The sequence below is a fragment of the Hippocampus bargibanti genome, linkage group LG02, assembly GCF_051943395.1.
Source record: "Hippocampus bargibanti isolate YZ-2025 linkage group LG02, ASM5194339v1, whole genome shotgun sequence".
NCBI lineage: Eukaryota > Metazoa > Chordata > Actinopteri > Syngnathiformes > Syngnathidae > Hippocampus > Hippocampus bargibanti.
In genome coordinates, this window is record NC_142735.1 from 31,392,847 (window position 1) to 31,416,041 (window position 23,195).

General features: G+C 46.5%; 2 protein-coding genes across 3 annotated transcripts; one reads left to right on the plus strand and one right to left on the minus strand.

Moving 5' to 3' along the window:
• Positions 1-2,625: 2,625 nt before the first annotated feature.
• Positions 2,626-6,529, plus strand: igfbp7 (insulin-like growth factor binding protein 7). 2 transcript variants are annotated; one of them, XM_088990989.1, is made up of 5 exons: positions 2,626-3,132; positions 4,155-4,264; positions 6,019-6,126; positions 6,192-6,336; positions 6,399-6,529. In XM_088990989.1, exons 1-5 carry the CDS (start codon positions 2,703-2,705, stop codon positions 6,419-6,421), a joined length of 816 nt encoding a protein of 271 aa, XP_088847115.1. In that variant the 5' UTR covers positions 2,626-2,702; the 3' UTR covers positions 6,422-6,529. The 2 variants fall into 2 exon arrangements, with proteins under 2 accessions (XP_088847115.1, XP_088847116.1); XM_088990990.1 differs by having other exon boundaries at positions 2,630-3,132; positions 6,402-6,529.
• Positions 6,530-6,568: 39 nt separating this feature from the next.
• On the minus strand, positions 6,569-22,470 carry polr2b (RNA polymerase II subunit B). Its single transcript, XM_088990977.1, has 24 exons — positions 22,355-22,470; positions 20,478-20,550; positions 20,206-20,356; positions 19,965-20,077; positions 18,207-18,426; positions 15,672-15,830; positions 15,422-15,586; positions 15,150-15,346; positions 14,937-15,056; positions 14,685-14,871; positions 14,468-14,611; positions 14,258-14,397; positions 13,995-14,106; positions 13,757-13,911; positions 13,491-13,689; positions 12,024-12,192; positions 11,755-11,946; positions 11,430-11,680; positions 11,270-11,359; positions 11,091-11,198; positions 8,483-8,596; positions 8,240-8,400; positions 7,976-8,171; positions 6,569-6,704 (listed from the first exon to the last, which is right to left on the minus strand). The coding sequence occupies exons 1-24, from the start codon at positions 22,371-22,373 to the stop codon at positions 6,615-6,617; spliced, it is 3,525 nt and encodes a 1,174-aa protein (XP_088847103.1). The 5' UTR covers positions 22,374-22,470; the 3' UTR covers positions 6,569-6,614.
• Positions 22,471-23,195: the final 725 nt, after the last annotated feature.

Sequence of the window (23,195 nt, forward strand, 5' to 3'; positions counted from 1 at the left end):
GAGAAAACTGATCAGAGATGCAGCCAAGAGGCCCATGGTCACTCTGGATGAACTGCAGAGATCTACAGCTGATGTGGGCGAGTCTGTCCATAGGAAAACAATCAGTAGTACACTGCACAAATCTGGCCTTTATGGAAGAGTGACAAGAAGAAAGACATTTTTCAAAGATATCCATAAAAAGTCTTGTTTAAAGTTTGCCACAAGCCACCTGGGAGACACACCAAACATGTGGAAAAAGGTGCTCTGGTCAGATGAAACCAAAATTGAACTTTTTGGCCCCAATGCAAAACGATACGTTTGGCGTAAAAACAACACAGCTCATCACCCTGAACACACCATCCCCACTGTCAAACATGGTGGTGGCAGCATCATGGTTTCGGCCTGCTTTTCTTCAGCAGGGACAAGGAAGATGGTTAAAATTGACGGGAAGATGGATGGAGCCAAATACAAGAACATTCTGGAAGAAAACCTGTCGGTATCTGCACAAGACCTGAGACTGGGATGGAGATTTATCTTCCAACAGGACAATGATGCAAAACATAAAGCCAAATCTACAATGGAATGGTTCAAAAATAAACGTATGCAGGTGTTAGAATGGCCAAGTCAAAGTCCAGACCTGAATCCAATTGAGAATCTGTCAGAGATGTTCGGTCGGACACAGTGGACAAAGGCTCGAACACAGGAAGATTGTCTTTTACTGCCGGCCTGGGACGGAGTCATTCATGACAGATGCCCAAATTCTGCAGCCCTTTGCCAAGCTATTTATTGAGAGTAGACGCAAATTAAAGCGATAACATTAGTAAAACATAGTTTTCTTGATTAGAATACCACGCCCCTGGGCGTTCTAAGCACCAACAGATGTAAGCAATAAAACAGATATTTTAATTGGTTGTCTTTTCCATGAACTGATAAATTTGTAACCTGGCTAAGAAGCTCTTCCTGTGAGGGAGTTTCAAGTCCTAAATTACTCCTGTGACGAAGGAGTTTCCCAAGTCCTAAAATTCTGTCCAAGGCTAGAGCTCCGAGATGAAGACGACAGGTTAGCAGGCTGTGTTCAGATTGACCCCAGGCCATCTGCGCATTGACTGTGGGCCTATTGTTCGGTTGGCCAGCTAAGCATGGGACTTTTAAATGTGATAACTTCTTATTCAGTCTAATCTCTATCAGAATCTGTGGAAAGAGCTGAAGACTGCTGTTCACAAACACTTTTCATCCAACCTAACTGACCTCGGGTTGTTTTGCAAGGAAGAATGGGCAAGAATGTCAGTCTCTTGATGTGCAAAACTGATAGAAACATACCCAGAGCGACTTGCAGCTGTAATTGGAGCATAAGGTGGCGCGACAAAGTATTAACGCAAGGGGGCCGAATAATATTACACGGCCCACTTTTCAGTTTTTTATTTGTTAAAAAGGTTTAAATTATCCAATAAATTTTGTTCCACTTCACAATTGTGTCCCACTTGTTGATTCTTGACAACAAATGAAAATGTTGTATCTTTATGTTTGAAGCCTGAAATGTGGCGAAAGGTTGCAAGGTTCAAGGGGGCAGAATACTTTTGCAAGGCACTGTTCAGTGACACCCCGGTTTACCAACCCCTTGGCTTACGAACTTTTCAGTTTACGAACATTAAATTTATGAAAAGTTTACCTTGGCATACAAACTATTTTTCGGGATACACACGGAGCTGCCACGATGAGTGATGTGTCGTTCGCGAACGAGCCCGTTCTAACAAGAAAATGGCAGCCGACTCGTTTTTGTCCTCTATTCCCCGCCCCCACTCTTCGGTTAAAACCACGTGATTGGTCAAGAACGCAGTAGTGAGGGGTGGGGGGTTAAACATTAAAGAGACAGGCAGAGGACAGAGAAAGAGTGAGAAAATGGATAGAAAAGAGTGACATTTGGACTTGTTTCAACTTTGATAGTTCAAAGGCAGAGTGTAGACTGCAAGGTTAAAATATCCCATCAATCAGGCTCCACAAATAACCCGCACAGGCCATCTGTACACTTGATGCAAAAAGCTATCAACCCAGCCAAACAGAACACAATTGATGAGGAAATAGGTAAAATTATCGCAGAAAGAGCACCTTCAAGGGATCATTCCTCAAGATGGTGAAAGAAGAAGGCTACGTTCCTCATCAAGTGTTTAATGCTGAGGAAACCGGCCACTCCATTCCGTCAAGCCATCAATGACCATCACAAAGGTAAATAAAACGACTTTATTATATAGTCCAGTTTATTTCTTTAAATATAATACAATATCACATTTATTATACATAAAATAAGGTATATTTTGTGTAGTTTTAAGGCTTCGAAAATTAGAAAGTAGAAAATTATGTTTTATGGGGCACTGGGAACGGATTATTCTCATTTTGATGGTTTCCTATGGGAAATTATTTTTGGGATACACACTTTTCGTCTTACACACTCTGTCTGGGAACCAATTAAGTTCGTTAGTCAAGGTATAACTGTATATGTTTTGCCCCATCAAGCACGGGGCTGTTGAAACATGAATCGTGTATGATGGCACGTAACATTCTTAAAGAAAAAAGATCTTCTTGTGTTGGGCTGGAATCAGACAAATCTCACAAAGATATCACGCGAAGCCCGTACACACTCGCACACACAGCTGGTCATAGGCGGAGTCTACCTGGGCTGCTCTCTGCGAGTTGCATCATGTTGGCATTGAAACGTTGAGGTCGGTATGAAGCGGTTGTTGATTTTGTGGCGCGGGGCCGCGCTGGTAGCGGCACTGCTGCTGTGCGTCCGAGCGGCACCGGAATGTGGGCCTTGCGAACCGGCCCGGTGCGTTGCCCCGCCAGCCGCGGGCTGCGCCGCAGGTTCGATAGAGGACGCGTGCGGCTGCTGCACGCTTTGCCTGGCGGCGGAGGGAGAGCCTTGCGGCGGCGGCGGCAGGGGAAGCGGTGCCGCTCGGCGCTGCGGCGCCGGCCTGGAGTGCGTCCGCGCCGGCAAGAGCAAATCGGGCCTGTGCGCGTGCAAGAGCCAAGATGAAGTGTGCGGCAGTGACGGCGTCACCTACGCGCACCCCTGCGCGCTCAAGAGCGCCGACTTACACGCGCGCAGGGAAGGACGGCCGCATCTCAGTGTGCTCAACAAAGGCCGATGCTCGGCAGGTGAGTACGCCTCAACTTCATTTCCGCTCAACTTACACACTGGAAAAAAGCTGTGCCTCCGGATCAACAACAAAACCAAGTAAGCAAACATTTCACAAAGCTCAGAGTTTGAAAAAAAACGCACCAGGAAAGTGTCTGTGTAAGCTCTCAGTCGTACAGGAGTGGTCCATCGATGAAAAGGTTTCTTCAGCCGTCATCTCTACTACTTTTGTCACGGTTTGCAAGGTGGTGATGGTGGTTGCGGATCCCAGAAAAGCAGGCAGGAGGGAGCGGCAGGATATATTTGACAAATTGTATTAAAATAAAGTCAGCAGGAACAAAGTCTAAAACATCAAAGTCATCTGAACAGAAAAGTACAAAGTATCGAAGAAAACCATAAGTAAAAATCTGCCAAGATGAAACAAACCTCTGACGGGGTGCAGCAGTGAACACATTCACAGTACAATGACCCGACCCCGAATGGTCGTGCTGGGAGTCCTTTTAACTGCCCCTGATGAGGACGACCATCACCTGTGCAACAGAGGGCGGGGCCGTCAGCGCTATCCGTTGGTCGCCAACCAGAACGTGACAGTCTGCCACGGATTGGAACGACCAACACCTGTGCAGGTGTTTGAAGGCGTCAGACGTTTCGCTTCTCATCCAAGAGGCTTCGTCAGCGAACTAAAAGCCTCAGGAAGCGAAACGTCTGACACCTTCAAAGAAGTACAGATGACGGCTGAAGAAACCTTCTCATCGATGGACCACTCTTGTACGACTGAGAGCTTACACAGACGGCAAAGCAAAAGACTTTTGTAGAGCAGGGCAAATGGGCCGGCCGCTGCTTGGCACCAACAAGCGCCTCGTTGAAGACCAACAGTTGGCGACACTCGCGCTAAGCTAGCAAAACGTGTCTGAGCGTGCCCCTCTCTCACGGCGCCCTTATCGTCCCAATGCGCACCCCCCTTCGGGGACGGCTCAAACGCGGAATTCTCAAGCGAGTGAGCCGGCCAACCCAAACCGAATTCCTACTCGTGTCTCGGCAGCTCCCATTATCGTTTCGCCTCCTGCGCGAGTCTTCAACGTCAGCGGTGCTCAAGTTTTCCTCAGCTGCGAGGCCGCCGGCGTACCCACACCTGTGCTCACTTGGATGAAGGTAAGACAGGGAAAAAAAACAAATACACTGATACCTTGGTTTACGAACCCCCTGGCTTACGAACGTTTTGGTTTACAGACATTAAATTTATGAAAATTTTACCTTGGCATACGAACTATTTTTCGGGATACACACGGAGCTGCCACAATGAGTGATGTGTCGTTCGCGAACGAGGCCGTTCTCCTAACAAGAAAATGGCAGCTGATTGTTTTTGTTCTCTATTCCCTAACCCAGTCCTCGGTTAAAGCCACGAGATTGTCCAAGAACGCAGCGGTGAGGGGAGATGGTTTAAACATTAAAGAGACAGGCAGACGACAGAGAAAAAGTGATAAAATGGATGGAACACAGTGACATTTGGACTCGTTTCAACTTTGATAGTTCAAAGGCAGAGTGTAGACTGCAAGGTTAAAATTCCCATCAATCAGGCTCCACAAATAACCCCCCCAAGCCATCTGTACATTGATGCAAAAAGCTATCAACCCAGCTAAACAGAACACAATTGATGAGGAACTAGGTAAAATTATCGCAGAGAAAGCACCTACAAGGGATCATTACTCAAGATGGTGAAAGATGGTTACGTTCCTCATCAAGTATTTAATGCTGAATCCATCCCATCAAGCCATCAACGACCATCACAGAGGTAAATAAAACCACTTTATTATACAGTAGTTTATTTCTTTAATTATAAGACCTTAGCACATTTATTATACATAACATACGGTATATTTCGTGTAGTTTTGAAGGACAACCGACGTCACTTTTTTGTTTCTTAACTGACACCAGAAAAACGTTTGATAGCATCTAAAATACCCAAAACACCCAGTATGATATTTTTAGTCAAATGCAAAACACCAATAAAAATGACTTAAAGTGTCCAAAATCTGCAAAAAAATTGAGCTGCGAATTGGGCATTTTCAGAATGTCCCGCCCCCAATTTGTGACGTCACGCCAAGACGTCTTGCATTGCTTGAGAATCAAAACAATGGCTTCAGATTCGCAGAATATGCTTTCTTGTTACATATCCACTTATGAATATGATTCAAATAATTCTGAAGAGGAAAGCATACATGTTTGCAATCGATTAAAGAATTTATTCCATGCCATTTTGAGGCAACATTGGGGAGAAACGATCACCAGAAAAGAGGCACAAAATGGTGAACTCGTGTAGCCACCTCCGCTTCCACAGGCTGATAAATTCCTTATATGGAGCTTGGACACCCTCTTCTTGCGGCTTTTGGGTGCAACACAAGGTTTTCAGACCAAACAATACAGCAAAATACATTGACGTGATGGAAGGACTGCTACAATGTTTCTTTTTTTCGGTCAGGGGGCATTCCTTTTGTGACGTCACGTACGGACTCGTCACCAACTCAAAAACAAGACTTCTTGAATATTCAGCGCGAGTCTTAAAACATAAAATATAGCTATATACGGTGGAATCTTTTTAACTCAGTAGAAGTCATTTGAAGCCATTTTACAAATTATGGACACAACTTGTCCGGAGACATCGGTTGTCCTTGAAGGCTTAGAAAATTAGAAAGTAGAACATTATGTTTTATGGGGCCCTGGAAACGTATAATTCTCATTTTAATGGTTTCCTATGGGAAATGCATTTTTGGGATACACACTTTTCACCTTACACACTCTGTCTGGGAACCAATTAAGTTCGTAAGCCAAGGTATCACTGTAAACGGATCAGCACTGACCATGGTGGTGATGACAAAAATGGCATGTTCCTCCGATCCATCCCACAGGTCAGCAGCGGCAGGAAGAAGTTTCCAGCGCTTCCAGGTGACAAGGATAACTTGGCAGTCCAGATCAGAGGAGGCCCCGAGAAACATCAAGTGACCGGCTGGGTCCTGGTCAGTGACGGCGAGTGGACGCAGAAACAAAACAAAGCAAACAACTCACATTTGCCCCTTTCCAGATCTCGCCACTGACAAAAGAGGAGGCGGGCACTTACGAGTGTCGCGCCACCAACGCCAAAGGCAGCGCCTCCGCCCTTGGCGAAATTCACCTGGTGGCGGACGTTCACCACGTCAAGGTCATCGGGGACGTCGAGGCCCGCAAAGGTGAGTGGCAAGTGGCCGCGGCAGCAATATCATGCCTGACTAACAACATCCTTTTCTGTCAGTAGCCCAGGAGGGGGAGCTGTGACCACCCATCTCGGACTTTGAGGCACCTTTGTCTCGGGAATAGCATCGTAGAATAGCAACAGTGCAGTTGCCCTCACAGAAATGTGAATAAAGCTCACCTGCAAGCCTTTGTGAGAGCGCAACCTCATTTTTATTGTCATATAAAAAAACTAAACAAAAAAACAAGCAAAGAGACAAGTTCAAAGATGGCGTGGCTACACCGTCATCATCCGGGGAGCGATGCTCATGGACATCAACTCCTGGAAGAGAAGCTTGCACGCGTACGGCATCCGCACCAACGAGATCTGAAAGTCACACAAAGCACGGCCGTCACCGGCAAATGAGCGGCACATTTCCATATATATAAATAAATGTGATTTCAACAAAATATCAGAATGTATTATTTAAAATATAACTGTGATAATATTCACCATTAAAGGACAACCGACAACATTTTTTTGTTTCTTAACTGACATCAGAAAAACAATTTATAGCATCTAAAATACCCAAAACACGCAGGCTGATATTTTTCGTCAAATGCAAAACACCAATAAAAATGACTTAGTGTCCAAAAACTGCCACAAAATGAGCTCGAAAACTGGGCAGATTCAAGAAGTCCCGCCCCCTTGTTCGTGACGTCACACCAGGATACTCCTTCACAAACTGCCCTGCTCCAGAATCTAAAGAATGGCTTCAGAGAGTTTAGATTCCGAGAATATGCTTTCTTGTTACTCATCCAGTTATGAATATGATTCAAATAGTTCTGAAGAAGAAAGCATAAGTGTTTGCAATCGATTAAAGTCCTTCACTATCAATTCGAGCCGTCTGGACTCCAATGTGGCGCCCAGAAAATGCACAAGATGGCGCACAAGCTCCGTTGGAAATGGGCTGATTTGTCCGCTGGGAATTTGTGTCAACTTACACCTCCTTCATGCGTGTGACCGCAATTGGCTGTGACACACAACGATTCACCATCGCATTATTTATGTCGTTTTCTTTCTAATTTCACCATCAACATAACGTTAGCATGAGGCTTGTCATAGCGCCACTGACATTTGACTGTTTCATCGATGGTATTGTTTCATTGCAAATTAGAATCTATCAAATTAGAACCTGTTCTCTCCACAAAGGCGAATCAATCTGTTTTCTTTTTTTTTTTGCTCATCTGCTTATTCAAAAGGGGGCGTTTACCTGTTTCGACTTCAACGGCACCTATGTCAAGATCATCCAATCAAGATGGTGCTTTCCGCCAACAAATGCCGAAACAGGAAATGAACAGCGAAAAAGCAAGAATACATACATGTACTGTACACGGTATTTAGTTTTATCTGGTCATTTGGTCTGAAAAAGTCGGAAAGCCGCCGATCGGCGGAAAATTCTCATCCCTGCGCATGTCAATCAATCCTTGACTCGGATACGAGCGGGCGAGCGAATGCCATATGCTTGGTGAGTTAAAAAAAATGAACTCAACCCAAGCAGCTTTTTTCCTCGTCAATGAATGAAAAAAGATTTTTTACATGCAGGGGCGCCAGTTGTTTCAAGGGTGGCACTCCGGTGGCAGCACTTCGGACGTTACCTGCGTCTTGTTGCGGCAGCCGCGACACTCGTAAGTGTGCGTGCGCGTGTTGGCGATGGCCATCAGTCCGCAGAGGTTGCAGACGTGCACCTGGTAGGGATCGGACGCCTCGAAGAGACGCTCACGCAGAAACTGGGCGGCGCCGTGAGCGATTTGGCAGTCTCGCTCCATCTCCCCAAAACGCAGACCGCCGTCCCTGAGGGGAGACGGACAGGCGGTTGGCAAGCGACGTCAAGTGGCAGTGGCGAAATCGGCGGACCTCACCGCGATCGGCCCTCCATGGGCTGCCTGTTGAGGATCTGCACGGGTCCGCGGGCCCTGGAGTGGATTTTGTCATCCACCATGTGCTTGAGGCGCTGGTAGTAGGTGGGCCCGATGAAGATCTGCGATGTAAGCTTGCGGCCCGTAAAGCCGTTGTACAGCACCTGGACACGGCCGACCGTAAGGTAGGGGGGCCAATGGGGGCCGGTTGGGGTCAGGTGCCAATGGGAAGTCGCATGCACTGACCTCGTTTCCCCGCAGGTGGTAGCCGTACTCGGAGAGCAGGTTGGACACCTTTTGCACGTTGACGGCGTCGTTGAAGGGCGTGGCGTCGCCGATCTCGCCTTTATTGGCCGAAACCTGCCCGGAGGAAACGGCAGTCGTCAAAAGCGCCGGCCTGCACCGCCTTGTGAGCTTTGACGACGATGAGTCTGAGCTGATCGCATTTCAAACTCCGTATCGGAGGACCCGCGCGGATCCATATGGCATTTTCCTGAAATAACGACCATCCCTGGCGAGTCTGATGATGTTATTGGTTAGCCCTAAGGTGTGAAAGTCATCTTTGCAGCGGGCCACATGATATAGTGATACCTTGGTTTACGAACCCCTTGGCTTACGAACATTAAATGTATGAAAATTTTACTTTGGCATACTAAATATTTTTTGGGATACACACGGAGCGCCACAATGAGTGCTGTGTCGTTCGCGAATGAGCCCGTTCTCCTAACAAGGAAATGACAGCCCACTGTTTTTGTCCTCTATTCCCCGCCCCCAGTGTTCGGTTTGAGCCACGTGATTGGCCAAGAACGCAGCAGCGAGGAGGGGGGGGGGGGTACAGACAGAGAGAGAGGCCGTTCTCCAAAAAAGAAGCCGACTTTTTTTTGTCCTCTATTCTCCGCCCCCAGTCTTCGGTTAAAGCCACATCATTGGTAAAAATCCAGGCAAACGATCGGAATGAAATTCAACTTGCCAGTCCAGAGGCGAAGTTACTGCTAGCTAGCCTGCACACGGCTCATTAGCTTCCACACTTGCTATCTGCAATATACTTCTCGCAGATGTTGATGCTAACGTTGAAGAACATGGGGCTTGTTAAAATGTCACTGACATTCGACAGTTTCATCGATGGTATTGTTTCATTACAAATTAGAATCAGAACCTTTTCTCTCCACAAAGGCGAATCCTCCGGTGCATTCAAGCTGAAGTGCACTCGGGCTCATTTAAAGGGGTGTTTACCTGTTTCAACATGACGGCCAGTATCATCCAATCAAAATGGTGCTTTCGGCCAGCCTAGGTCAGTGCCATCCAATCAAAATTGCGCTTTCCGCCAACTGCAGCCCCAACGGGAAATGAACGGCGAAAAAAAACGAGAATATGTATTTATTCGTTGTACTAAATTCATCCTGTCTACTTGATAACTAATGTTAAGCAGATTCCTTACTTACAGACAGTGTATTGTAGGTTACACTGTCTGTAAGTAAGGAATCTGCTTAACATTAATATGTATTTAGTTTTATCGGCGAGCCATATGCAATCATCAAAAGAGCCATAGGTTCCCGAACCCTGGTATAGAACATCGTGAGGATTTTGCATTGGTTGGATTTTTGAAAGGAAATAGTAATTAAAAAGTGTAAAGACGTTTTTATTTTATGCATAAGTTTATTTTTCACTTCACTACTGTACAAAAAGCATGCTAGATACGCAATCCGTGAACCCAATGATAAAATTACATGCCATATCATAGATCCTCCATTTACGTATTGCCCCCTCCCCCCCCCTTTTAATGCAGTTCGGCGCAGAACGGATATATCGATAGTACGGTTATATCAACATTTTTCCCGACTCCCGAGAATATCGATATAACGATCATATGTCATATGATCATATGTCACTACCTCACTTTACATACGTCACTGCCTCACTTTCCATACGACACTACCTCACTTTACATACAGAAATTACATGTATTGTCTGCTGTCAATTGTATGTCTTTTTTAGCCACGTTATAAGTGCCTTGCATGTCTTGCACGCTGGGTCCGAGAGGACATTAATTTCATCTGTGCTGTATGTCATGCATATTAGCATATTTGACAATAAAGCTGACTTTGACTTTACTGTACTTTTCATTTATAAGTGCCTTTCTAAACTCTTAAGGACACTTTACAGCCACAGGACCTACAAGGGATCATTCCTCAAGATGGTGAAAGGAGAAGGCAACGTTCCTCATCAAGTGTTTAATGCTGATGAAACCGGCCACTCCATTCCATCAAGCCATCAACGACCATCACAAAAGTAAATAAAACGACTTTTCTATACAGTACATGTTATTAATTTTAATTATAATACCATAGCACATTTATTATACATAAAATAAGGTATATTTTCCTGGGACCTGGGAAAGGATTATTCTCATTTTAATGGTTTTCTATGGGAAATTAATTTTGGGGATACACACTTTTCCCCTTACACACTCTGTCTGGGAACCAATTAAGTTCGTAAGCAAAGGTATCACTGTAGTTAGTTTCCTCTTGAGGGCCATTATGAATTTGGGGAAGCCATTAGAATATTTCATCCTCGCCACGTGTTTTCAAATCAGAAGTCATGAATAACGACTTGTTAGTGCGGTTTAGATCGGACAATTTGACATTTTGGTTTGGACTTTAGCAAGCATTGGGCACTTGACATGCTTGATTTGCTTTCACAGGCTGAATAAAATGATGTGGCGGGCCAGATTTGCCCCCGGGGGCCCTGACTTGGACACCTGTGGGTTAGGCTTTCACCAAGTGGACCGTCGCAAAGGAGCCACCAATGGATCGGACTGGGAGCCACGATAGACCGGGTAGGGGGGGAAGCTCACCTTGCCCTGCAGGCACTCGATAAGATGGCCGACGGTCATTCTGGAGGGGATGGCGTGCGGGTTGATGATGATGTCTGGCGTGATGCCCTCACACGTGAAGGGCATGTCCTGCCAAACAAAAGCGGCACGGCGTGACCACGGCTGCCGGTCACCCCCTTCCCCCTTCACAAACACCTCACCTCCTGCCTGTATTGGATGCCGCAGGTTCCTTTCTGTCCGTGCCTGCTGGCAAACTTGTCTCCGATTTGAGGGATCCGGACCGAACGGACCTGTAGTCGACAAAGACGTGAGACCGGGGCGCCTTCTCCCCCCCACCCACCTCCCGTGCCCTACAGTTACCCGGATTTTGCAGAACTTGTAGCCCTCCTGGTTGAGTGTGACCATGACTTGGTCGACGATGCCAGTCTCGCTGGTGCGCAGGAAGGTGCTGCAGTCGCGCTTGGTGTAGCGGCGGTTGCTGCTGTCCAGCTCGTCGTCGTTGTCGGGCAGCGTCACTGTCTTGCCGATGATCACGTCCTCACCCGACACGCGCACGCCCGGGGCGATCAGTCCGTCGTCGTCCAGCTTGTCGTAGATGGCGTGCCGCATCCCTGCCGGGAATGACGGACGGACGGCGTCAAAAACTGGTGAGGCAACGCGGGTGGGCGGTAGGCTTCTTGCTCACCCTGGCAGGTCTCCTTGGTGGGCTTCTCAAAGATCTCCTCCTGGTCGAAGCCCTTCTTGGATTCCTGCTCCTTGTAGGATCGATAGAAGACCGACCTGAAGAAGCCTCGGTCCACGGCCGAGCGGTTCATGATGACAGAGTCCTCCTGGTTGTAGCCCGTGTACGAGGCGATGGCCACGATGGAGTTGATGCCTACCACCGGCGGGCGAGGGGTTGTCAGCAGTCGACGCGCCAGCCCCGCCCGACACCCCCCACCCTACGTTACACACCCGCCGGCAGCTCCCTGAAGCGCAGGTACTCCATGGAGCGTGTAGTGACCAGCGGCTTCTGGGGGTAGTACAGGACGTGCGCCAGTGTGTCCATGCGGACATGGAAGTTGGTGATGTAGACGCCCATGGCCTGCTTGCCCATAGCCGACTGGTACGTGTTCCTGGGAGACTGTGGGCAAAACAAAGGAACCATCTGTCAAGACGGAAAAGGCTAGACCAGGTGTCGGGAACCTATGGCTCGCGAGCCATATATCAGAATCATCTTTATTGCCAAGTATGTAGAACACACAAGGAATTTGTTTCCGGTCATCAAAAAATTGCAAAGATGGCTGTTACATATCATATACATAACATATCATACACTTCAGGTTGAATAAACCGAAGGATTCGCCATTGTAGAGAGAAAAGGTTCTGATTAGAATTTGCAATGAAACAATCCCATTGATGAAACAGTCGAATGTCAGTGGCACTTTGACAAGACCCATGCTAATGTTAGCATCAATATAATTCTGCGAGAGCCAGCAGAAAGCAAGTGGAGAAGCTAATGAGACGTGTGCAGGCTAGCTAGCAGTAACTTCACGTATGGACCCAGCAAGTTGACTTTCATTCCTACGGTTTGGCTGTATTTTTACCAATCATTTGGAACGGAAAAGCATTCATGTTAATGGTGAGTACTATGACAAAGTTATTTTAAATAATACATTCTGACTGTAAATGCTGTTGATACGTTTGTCTATAACTGCTATCCCATAGTTGACCAGCAGATGGCTGTGCTTTATTTTTCTTGACATTTCGTTGGGTTGTTGTCACTTCCGGTACAGGTTTTACTTTCCGCGCCTCTTTAAGTTTCATTTTGACTGGGAAGACGGCGAGAATGGACATGCTTTATCGCTGTACTGTTGAGCAAGGAAGAGATAAAAAGGACAAAGCTCAAAACTTCGGACGGAAAGCGGGCAAAGTGGTTTGTACGATTTTATTGCATACGTTTTATTTCATTGATATAAAGTCCAAATGTTTATGTGTAAATAATAGCTATATTTTCATACTTGTTTGTGGTTCTACGGTGGTGTGAAATCACATTAAAGAATTAAACATCAGTACAAAGAACCGGAGTCCTCTGTTTCGAATGGGAGCACACCGACATTTTGTTGAAAAGTGGTCACGCGTGCGTGCGTGTGGCTCTCACAGAAAAACATTTCTAAATACAGTAAAGTCTCGTTATATCGATATTCAAGGGAGTCCGAAAAAATATCGATATAACCGGGACTATCGATATATCCGACCCTGTTTGCATGTAATTTTCTCCGTGCGTGCATAGAAATAGTATCGATATAACCGGGACTATCGATATATCCGATATCGATATAACGAGACTTTACTGTATTTTACTTTTATGGCTCTGTTCGTCAAAAAGGTTCCCGACCCCTGGGCTAGAGGGTCCCGGCCGGGGCGGACGGACTGACTCACCTGGTTGTGATCGGGGAAGGGGATGATGGAGGCGCACACCCCCAGGATCATGGATGGGTGGATTTCACAGTGGGTGTAGGTGGAGCAGTAGGCCACGCCTTTCTCCTGGAGGTCGTCGGGGGTCATGGCCAGCATCACCGTCTCCTCCTCCAGTGTGTCGATGTACTCCACCACGCCGCTGGCAACCAGGTCCTGCCAGCTGAAGGATGGAAAGAACAGGTTTTGTGCCAATTGGCACTGATGCCCGTCACGTTTATCGTCGTCACCTGTAGTTGTTGTACTCTCGCTCCTTGAGTTGGTCGATGTGTCGTCTCTTGAGCAAAAGTTTCTGCTTTTCCACAATCAGAAGTGGCCTGCAGATGCGTCCAGCGTCGGTGTAGATGCGGATCTCGCGCTCTCGGATATCTCGGATCATGGACACCTGCGAGGGGAGGGCGGGGGAGGTGAAGCGTCGCGGCAAAGTGCGAACCAGGGAACGTCCCACCTCCCCACCGAGCGACCCACCTCAGACACGATGATGTCCATCTGGCGCCGAAGCTTCCGCAGCGTGTTCATCAGCTGTTCTGGATCCTTGTGGATTCCCACCCAGCAGCCGTTGACAAAGATCTTGGTGGCGCTGCCGGGACACGCCATACAAACAGACAACAACTTAGCACAAAAGTTGCTAACACGCAACGGCGGCTAACGCGAAGACGCGCTCCAAAGTCAAAGACGGCCAACGCGTGAGATTATGATGGTACGCTCATGTGCGTGCATGGGTGACTGACTCGGCGATGGCAGCAGGCGAGATCTCCTCCAAGTTCTCCATGCTCCACTCCTCCAAGAACTCCAGGATGGGAGATGGTTGAGATCCCACTGAGATGTACGCCATCAGGGCCAGGTTCTTCACCAGGCCCACGGCATGACCCTGAGGGGAGGGAAGGGAACGGGCGCCATGAGCCCAACGTGTGACATGACCGGGCAGACGGGTTGCCCACCTCGGGGGTCTCGGCGGGGCACACCATCCCCCACAGCGTGTTGTGCAGCTGCCTCGGTTTGGCCAGTTTGCCGTCGCGCCCGATGGGAGAGTTGACGCGGCGCAAGTGAGACAGGGTGGAGGCGAAGGTGAGACGGTTCAGAACCTGCGGCGAGACTGGCGTCAGAAAAAGCGAGCTGAAAGCACACGGGGGCTCAGTGTGGGGGAGGGGGGCCCACCTGCGATACGCCGGCCCGGGCCTGGTGGGCCTTCTTGACGTCGCCCCAGTTGCCAGTGGCCAGTGAGTACTTGAGTCCGTCTGAGATGATCCTGGTCTTGATGGCCAGCTCCAGGTTGAAGTCTTTACCCCGGTCGATGAACTTCTGGGCGTAGATGCGGATCTCCTTCAGCAGGTTCTTGAACATCCTGAGGTGAGACAGCAATGCTGAGGCGCAGGCCGACGGAGGATAGCGGAGGACGGTCATACCGACCCTCTGAAGAGGAAGGCCAGGAGCGGTCCGGCCAGGTCCAGCCTCTTGTTGCCATAGTGATCTCGGTCGTCCAGTTCTCGTCTGCCCAGAGCGGCCAGCAGCAGTCTGTGGACCATGTACCTGAAGGTGCAGGCGCGACAAGGGAACGTGTCAGCAACTTCCCTCACGATGGTTGTGTGGGGTGGGGGCTACGCCGGCGACGGCCAAGCTCACCCAAGGAAGTAGGCCTTCTTGGTCTCGCAAAAGTCACTGACGCCGACGTGGGGCAGCATTTCCTTCTGCAGGACCTCTTTGGCGTACTTGATGCGGCGCTCCTTGGTGACCCCTGGTTTGGCCCCCCTGGAGCCGATAAAGTTCAAAGCCACATTCTGCTCCTGTATGACGAAGGCTTCGTCCAGCGACGGCTTCACCTAGACCAGCCCAAAAGTACCCGGTTGACGAGGCTGTACCGCGTCAAAGGCCCGCACCGGTGGCGCTCTACGCACCATTTCCATCATCTCGGGGTCGTCAAAGTCATAGATGATGTGCTCCAGGATGTCTCGATCGGACACGAAGCCCAGCGCTCGGAACACAATGATGATGGGAACTTCCTGGCGGATGTATGGCAACGTGGAAACGATCCTCTGGCCGATGGCGCTCTTCTTCACACCCTGGGCGAGTGAACAAAGGGAAAAGTCAAAGCCTCATCACTCGGGCGATTCCCGCCAAAGGAATGCGACCGTTTGCTCAAGCGACCTGTCCTCCTCGCGCCATCATGCTGACCCAGATGGTACTGGTGGGACGCGATGAGTTCTCCAGGCAGGAGCGGCACTCGCCTGTGAAGGCGTACTTGGAATCCTTCTTGGCGAAGACGTACACAGTGTTTGTGGCCATCTTCTCCTGGGCGATTAGCACCTGAGAACATCAATGGTCACTCAACACCCGGGGGTGCGCCCGTCAACTTTCAAACCGCACCGCAAGATCCCACAAGGGGCTACGACGTGTATCGCGGAAAGGGGAAGCCACGCCGCGGTGCTCATAGTGGCCATTCTAGGCACTGCAGACACCTTCAAGTGCTGCAAAAGCACGGGAACATTTTAAAGGACAACCGACACCTAATTTGAAAGATTCTAATTTGCAACGAAACAATCCCAATGATGAAAAAGTCGAATGTCAGTGGTACTATGACAAGCTCCATACTAAAGTTAGCATCAATATACTTCTGTGAGAGGCAACAGAAAGCAAGCGTGTAAGCAAATGAGCAGTGTGCAGGCTAGCTACCAGTAACCTTGCGTATGTACCCGGCAAATTGACTTTTATTCCGATAGTTTGGCTGGATTTTTACCAATCATGAGGAATAGAAAACCATTCATATTAATGGACAACCAACACCCCCAGACAAGTTGCTACCATAATTTGTAAAATCACTTCAAATGACTTCTACTGAGCGCATTTTACAAAGATTCCACCGCATATAGACATTTTAAGACTCACGCTGAATATTCAGGAAGTCTTGTTTTTGAGTTGGTGACGATACCCTAAGTGATGTCACAGAGGGAACGCCCCTGACCGAGAAAGCGACACACAATGCATTTTGGGTACTTTTTTTCGTCTGAAAACACTGAAATTAGAAGAAAAACTACAGAAATAACGCGATGGTGAATTGTGTGTCGCAGCCAATTGCAGTAACACGCATAAAGAAGGTGTAAATTCCCAGTAGACAATTCAACGGAGCTTGTGCACCATTTGTGCATTTGCAGGGCACTACATTGCAGTCCAGGCGGCTGGAATTGATACGGAAGGTCTTCTTTAATCGATTGATTTGCTTCTGGAGCATGCTAGTGTGTGACCAATAGTGATGTCACGAACAGGGGGGGGGGGGATTTCTGAATCTCCCCAGTTCCGAGCACATTTTGTGACAGTTTAAAAGACAACCGACGTCTCCGGACAAGTTGTGTCCATAATTTGTAAAATGTATTCAAATGACTTCTACTGAGCGTATTTTAATAAGATTCCACCGCATATAGCTATATTTTAATCCGTACGTGACGTCACTAAAGGAACGCCCATGACCGAAAAAAAAGACACATTGTAGCAGTCCTTCAATCACGTCAATGTATTTTGCTGTACTTGTTTGGTCTGACAACCTCGTGTTGCACCCAAAAGCCGCCAGAAGAGGGCGTCCAAGCTCCATATAAGGAATTTATCAGCCTGTGGAAACGGGAGGACCACAGGAGGTCGCCATTTTGTGCCTCTTTTTTTGGGTGAGACATTTTCCCCCCCAATGTTGCCTCAAAATGGCACGAAATAAATTCGATTGCAAACATGTATGCTTTCCTCTTCAGAACTATTTGAATCATATTCATAACAGGATGTGTAACAAGAAAGTATATTCTCCGAAACTGAAGCCATTGTTTTGATTCACAAGCAATGCAAGACGTCTTGGCGTGATGTCAAGAACTGGGGGCGGGACTTTCTGAAAATGCCCAATTCGCAGCTCAATTTTTTGCAGATTTTGGAGCCCTTAAAGCACGGGTGTCAAAGTCAAGGCCCGCGGGCCAAATCCGGCCCGCCACATCATTTTTTTCGGCCCGCGAAAGCAACTCAAACTTGTTAAATTCCATAATGTTTGCTAACATCTGAGCCAAAATTTTATATTTTTGGATGTCAATCACAATAAAAGTCATTATTCTTGACTTCAGATTTGAAAACGAGTTATTCATTAATTTGCTGTGTGTTCTATATGTAATATTTGAAGGGATTTAAACATTCAAATGGGTTCCCCAAATTCATAACGGCCCTCGAGAGGAAACCATAACTACAATGTGGCCCGCGGCAAAAAATGACTTTGACACCCCTGCCTTAAAGTCATTTTTATTGGTGTTTTGCATTTGACTAAAAATATCATAGTGCGTGTTTTGGGTATTTTAGATGCTATCAAACGTTTTTCTGATGTCAGTTAAAAAACAAAAAAGTGACGTTGGTTGTCATTTAAGTCATTCTTTTTTGGCGTTTTGCATTTGACTAACAATATCAGCCTGCGTGTTTTGGGTATTTTAGATCGTATAAAACGTTTTTCTGTTGTCAGTTAGGAAACAAAAAAATGGTGTCTGTTGTCCTTCAGAGGCAAACCAAAGCGCGGAGGTGCCACAACTCAAATTGGTTACCAAATGACGCATTTGGAGAAAAAAAGTTCTCTGAATGAATTGAGATCATCTATTGAGATCACCCAAACGGTTATCAGAAGGCAGGCCCGCCGAGTAAAAAGGCTTCTTGCGTTGAGGCACCCACCTTCTCCGAGCCGTTGATGATGAAATAGCCGCCGGGGTCCAGCGGGCACTCGTTGAGCTCGCATAGGTCACGGTCCGTCAGGCCACTCAGCAGGCAGTAGGTAGAGCGCAGCATGATGGGGATCTTACCGATGAAGGTCTTCTGGTGCTGTGTCTGCAGCTGTTCCTCACCCTCCTTGATGATGGTCTTGGTGATATCCACATACAGGGGGGCTGAGTACCTGAGAGAAGGGGGGATGCTTGAGGGGTGAGGGCAGCTGACGGGAGGACCAAGCGCGGCGGTGACGACAATTTATTTATTTATTTGGTGAATTTATTTATTCAAAGGACAACCGGCGTCTCCGGACAAGTTGTGTCCATAATTTGTAAAGTCACTTCAAATGACTTCTACTGAGTGCATTTTACAAAGATTCCACCGCATATAGCTATATTCTGTTATAACACTCGCGCTGAATATTCAGGAAGTCTTGTTTTTGAGTTGGTGACGATTCCTGACATGACGTCACGTCAGGAAGGCCCTTGACCGAGAAAGCGACACACAATGCATTTTGCGGTACTTTGTTTGGTCTGAAAACTTCATGTTGATCAGTGTTGATGGTGAAATTACAAGGAAAATACATAAATAACGCGATGGTGAATCGTTGTGTGTTGCACCAAGACAACTACAGTAAAGTCTCGTTATATCGATATTCAAGGGAGTCCGAAAAAAATATCGATATAACCGGGACTATCGATATATCCGACCCTGTTTGCATGTAATTTTCTCCGTGCGTGCATAGAAATAGTATCGATATAACCGGGACTATCGATATATCCGATATCGATATAACGAGACTTTACTGTATTTGATATTCACTGACACAAATTCCCAGCAGACAAATCAGCCCATTTCCAACGGAGCTTAGGCAACATCTTCTGCATTTTCTGGGACGGTACATTGGAGTCCAGACGACTCGAATTGATACGGAAGCACTCCTTTAATCGATTGCAAACATTTATGCTTTCCTCTTCAGAACTTTTTGAATCATATTCATAACTGGATGAGTAACAAGAAAGCATCTTCTCCTAATTTGAAGCCATTGTTTTGATTCTCGAGCAAGGCAAGACGTCCTGACGTGACGTCACGAATAAGGGGGCGGGACCTTCTGAAACTGGCCACTTCCGGGTTCAATTCGAAGTAGTTTTTGGACACTTTAAGTCATTTTTATTGGTGTTTTTCATTTGACTAAAAATATCAACCTGTGTGTTTTGAGTATTTTAGATGCTATAAAACGTTTCTCTAGGAACGTCTAGATAGGAAACAATAAAATGGTGTCGGTTTTCCTTTAAGCGGAAAAATAATAACGTACGACCAGGAACTGCATTCTTATCGTCCGTTTTGCTAAAGCTCATTGTGGAGCCAGCGACTGGTGGAGTCAAGCCAACCCTTCAACGCAAGCGGAACTTTGCCACTTTTTACTGACTTCCATTTGCTATCAAGCTGACTGGCTGGCTACCTAGCTATATCTCTCTGTAGCTGGATAGCTTGTAGCTAGCTAGCTATGGAGCTGGCTAGCTGTATATCGTTCTAGTTGGCTGGCTAGCTATCTATTAGCTAGATAACTAGTTTCCTATCTATTTAAGTTACTTCAGGGTTGAGTGAACGCTGGCGCGCGTGGCTGCCGCTGCTCACCCAAAGAAAAACTGATCCTGTGACTGAAAAGTGACCTTGAGAGTGACGCTTATAAATGAAATGTATTATTATTATTATAAACCCTACGTGAGGTTTCGTAGTCGGGCCTCGTTGGGCATCATGGGCGACGGTGCGCCGTCTCGCTCCCAGTGGGTGGGCTTGGACAAGTAGATCTGCTCGAACTTCAGCAGGTAACGGGGCTGAAACATACCACAAGTCACAGCAAAATGCGCTCAACCAAAGGAAGCTGAATCCTGTTATGCCCTCCGAACCCGCGGACAGGCTACAGCCAAAGAAAAGATGAAACAACAGCGCCGCAACAACTTACAGGTTCCTCCACCTCTCCCGAGGTATGCTGGGCTTCGGCCTGCAGGTCAATGGGCGGCGCGTCTTCCACGATCCTCTGGACTGACATCTGGATGAACTCGTCGAAGGAATCCAACTGTTGCCGCACCAAGCCCTTCTCGTCGAAATAGGAGCTGGAGAGCGGGACACAGACACACACACCTTTTGTACATGAGACCCCAGGGGCCACAAACGCCAAACGGACAAAATAGGGGCTATCGAAAACCCGACTTCTTCCGATGGGCGAGAACACACCTGATGACAATCCAGCAGGCTTCCTGCCACAGATCTGGTGTAATCTCGTCATCATCCTCACCGTACTGATTCTCTGCACGCACACACACACACTCAACAAGTGAAGTCAGGGACTTTCTTCAGAGACCTCCAGGCATTTTGAGATCTTTTTCTCACAGAACACCAAACTGAAGGCGCAATCACGGACTTGGGGATAATTCTGGTTCTCGAGACCCCCTTTCCAGTGTGTTTTAGATGTCTCTCATTCAACTCGTCAACTTGTTAACCTGACAGTGGGTAGCAACTTCCATTGTTTTCCCTGACGCTGCGATCGTCGGATCCCTTTTTTTAAACCAATTGGGTCAGTGACCTATATTCCAACACGATTGTTTATGTCTACTGAAGCGAGCGCACTCTGTACTCGTATATCATTGGATTTCTGTGAAGTATGTCATGTTTTTAGTGGGATTTTCCAAGCTGTGCAGTTTATGATGACGTATTACACATGTTTACCTCCAGCTGGTTCTTGAAATTTCCGAATACGACAACGAGAAACGGGGGAAAAAAATTGATTGAAATTTACGCTCTTTTTGCTAACACTACAGTTTATAAAGGTGAGTAAGTTGTATTTTTATAACTCATAGAAGTGGTAGAATATATATTTTTCTCCCTAACTGCCAAGTTTCAAGGAAAAAGAAGCATTAGCATATATATTTCTAGACCTCGCAATTTTCTTTCCTAGTATTCAGTGACAGCCATTTTTGATTTCTGACGAAAATCTGCCTGCATTCGATCGTTGATATTTGCTCATTTATATTTTGAATATTTTCTTGTGTTGCTATTCTTGTTTAGAATTTCAAAAGCTTTCCAAGGGTACCTTACTCGTTAAGATCTGCCAAAAATTAAGAGAGTTATGATAGTTTAAACTGTAATAAAGAACTCGGTCACAGATTTTCATTGGCAGAAAATCCCCTCATATTTTGAAAATTACAATTTTCATTGTTTCCTGATTTGTCATAGAACAATAAGCTATACATAGCTATTTAAATGCAGTTAAATACATCGATGAGACGGTTTCTTCAGCCGTCATTTGTACTTTTTTTTAAGGTGTCGGACGTTTTGCCTCCTATCCAAGAGGCTTCGCCAGCGAACAATAGTCTTACTGGTCGTATCGGCCCTATTTATATATCCCTAATGTCCAGACATGGCGGCGCCGGACACTACTCTCAGCTTGGGGGGAGCAGAGGACCACTCAACTTCAAAAAAAAAGTACAGATGACGGCTGAAAAACCTTCTGTTGGAGTAAAACTGTATATCATGTATTCACATTATATTCGTAAATTAGTTTGCTGTGTATTATCCAAGTTACTTACACACACATAGCTTTTTGTTTTGACTCATAGCCATGCTGACTCTCAATAACAGAATGTGCAGACACTCAATCACAGAATGTCTCCGTGAACTGCTGTTTTTGCTTTCCTCAAGACATGTTTTTGTCTGCATTAGTCTCAACCGGTGTGAACTGCTCCCCCTCCCTTTAGACGGTTGAGACCTTTGTAACCAGGCACTTCCAAACTTTCAATAAAAGCATCGATGGACCACTTCTGTACGACTGAGAGCTTACACAGACGCAGTTTAATACGGTATTAGAAAATGTGTGATTAATTATTATTGATTTTTTCACATCCCTACATTATGGAATAATCGTAGTAGCGATATCATTAACTTTGCAGTCTTTGAAAGGGCCAGTAATGGTTGCGTATGAACCTGCTCAAGTTAGCAAAGCTAACACGGTTAGCAGCGGTACTGTAGTCTTAATTGCTTATCGGAATGCTGAGAATAGGTATGTGACTAGGACGCGTAAAACGGGATGGAATGTTTACATTAAAGGAGCTCACCTTCGTCCTGGTCATACATTTGAAAGCTCAAGCCCGAAAATCGTTAAGAAAATAAGATTTGAATGCAGAGGCAGTGTTTCTTCTTCTTCTTTTTCTTCTTCGTCTTCGTTTTCTTCTTCGTCTTCTATGGAGTTTTACTGCCGTTTGCAATAAACGTTCAGTTACATTACTGCCATCTACTGGTGAGGAGTGTGAACAAAGTATCCCGCTTTTGTATCCAATTGTTTTTGAATTTCCAGTACAGTGATACATTGGCTTACGAACTTAATTGGTTCACAGGGTGTGTAAGGCGAAAAGTGTATATCCCTTAGGAAACCATAAAAATGAGAATAATCCGTTCCCAGGTCCCCATAAAATATAATTTTCTACTTTCTAATTTTCTAAGCCTTAAAACTACACAAAACATACCTTATTTTATGAATACTAAATGTGCTACGGTATTATAATTAAATAAATAAACTGTACTGTATAATAAAGTGGTTTTATTTACCTTTGTGATGGTCGTTGATGGCTTGATGGAATGGAGTGGCCGGTTTCGTCAGAATTAAACACTTGATGAGGAACGTAACCTTCTTCTTTCACCATCTTGAGGAATAATCCCTTGTAGGTGCTTTCTCTGCGATAATTTTACCTAGTCCCTCATCAATTGTGTTTTGTTTAGCTGGGTTGATCGCTTATTGCATCAAGTGTACAGATGGCTTGTGCAGGTTGTTTGTGGAGCCTGATTGATGTTATTTTAACCTTGCAGTCTACACTCTGCTTTTGAACTATCAAAGTTGAAACTTTCTCACTGTCGTCTGCCTGTCTCTTTAATGTATAAACCCCCCTCCCCCTCACTGCT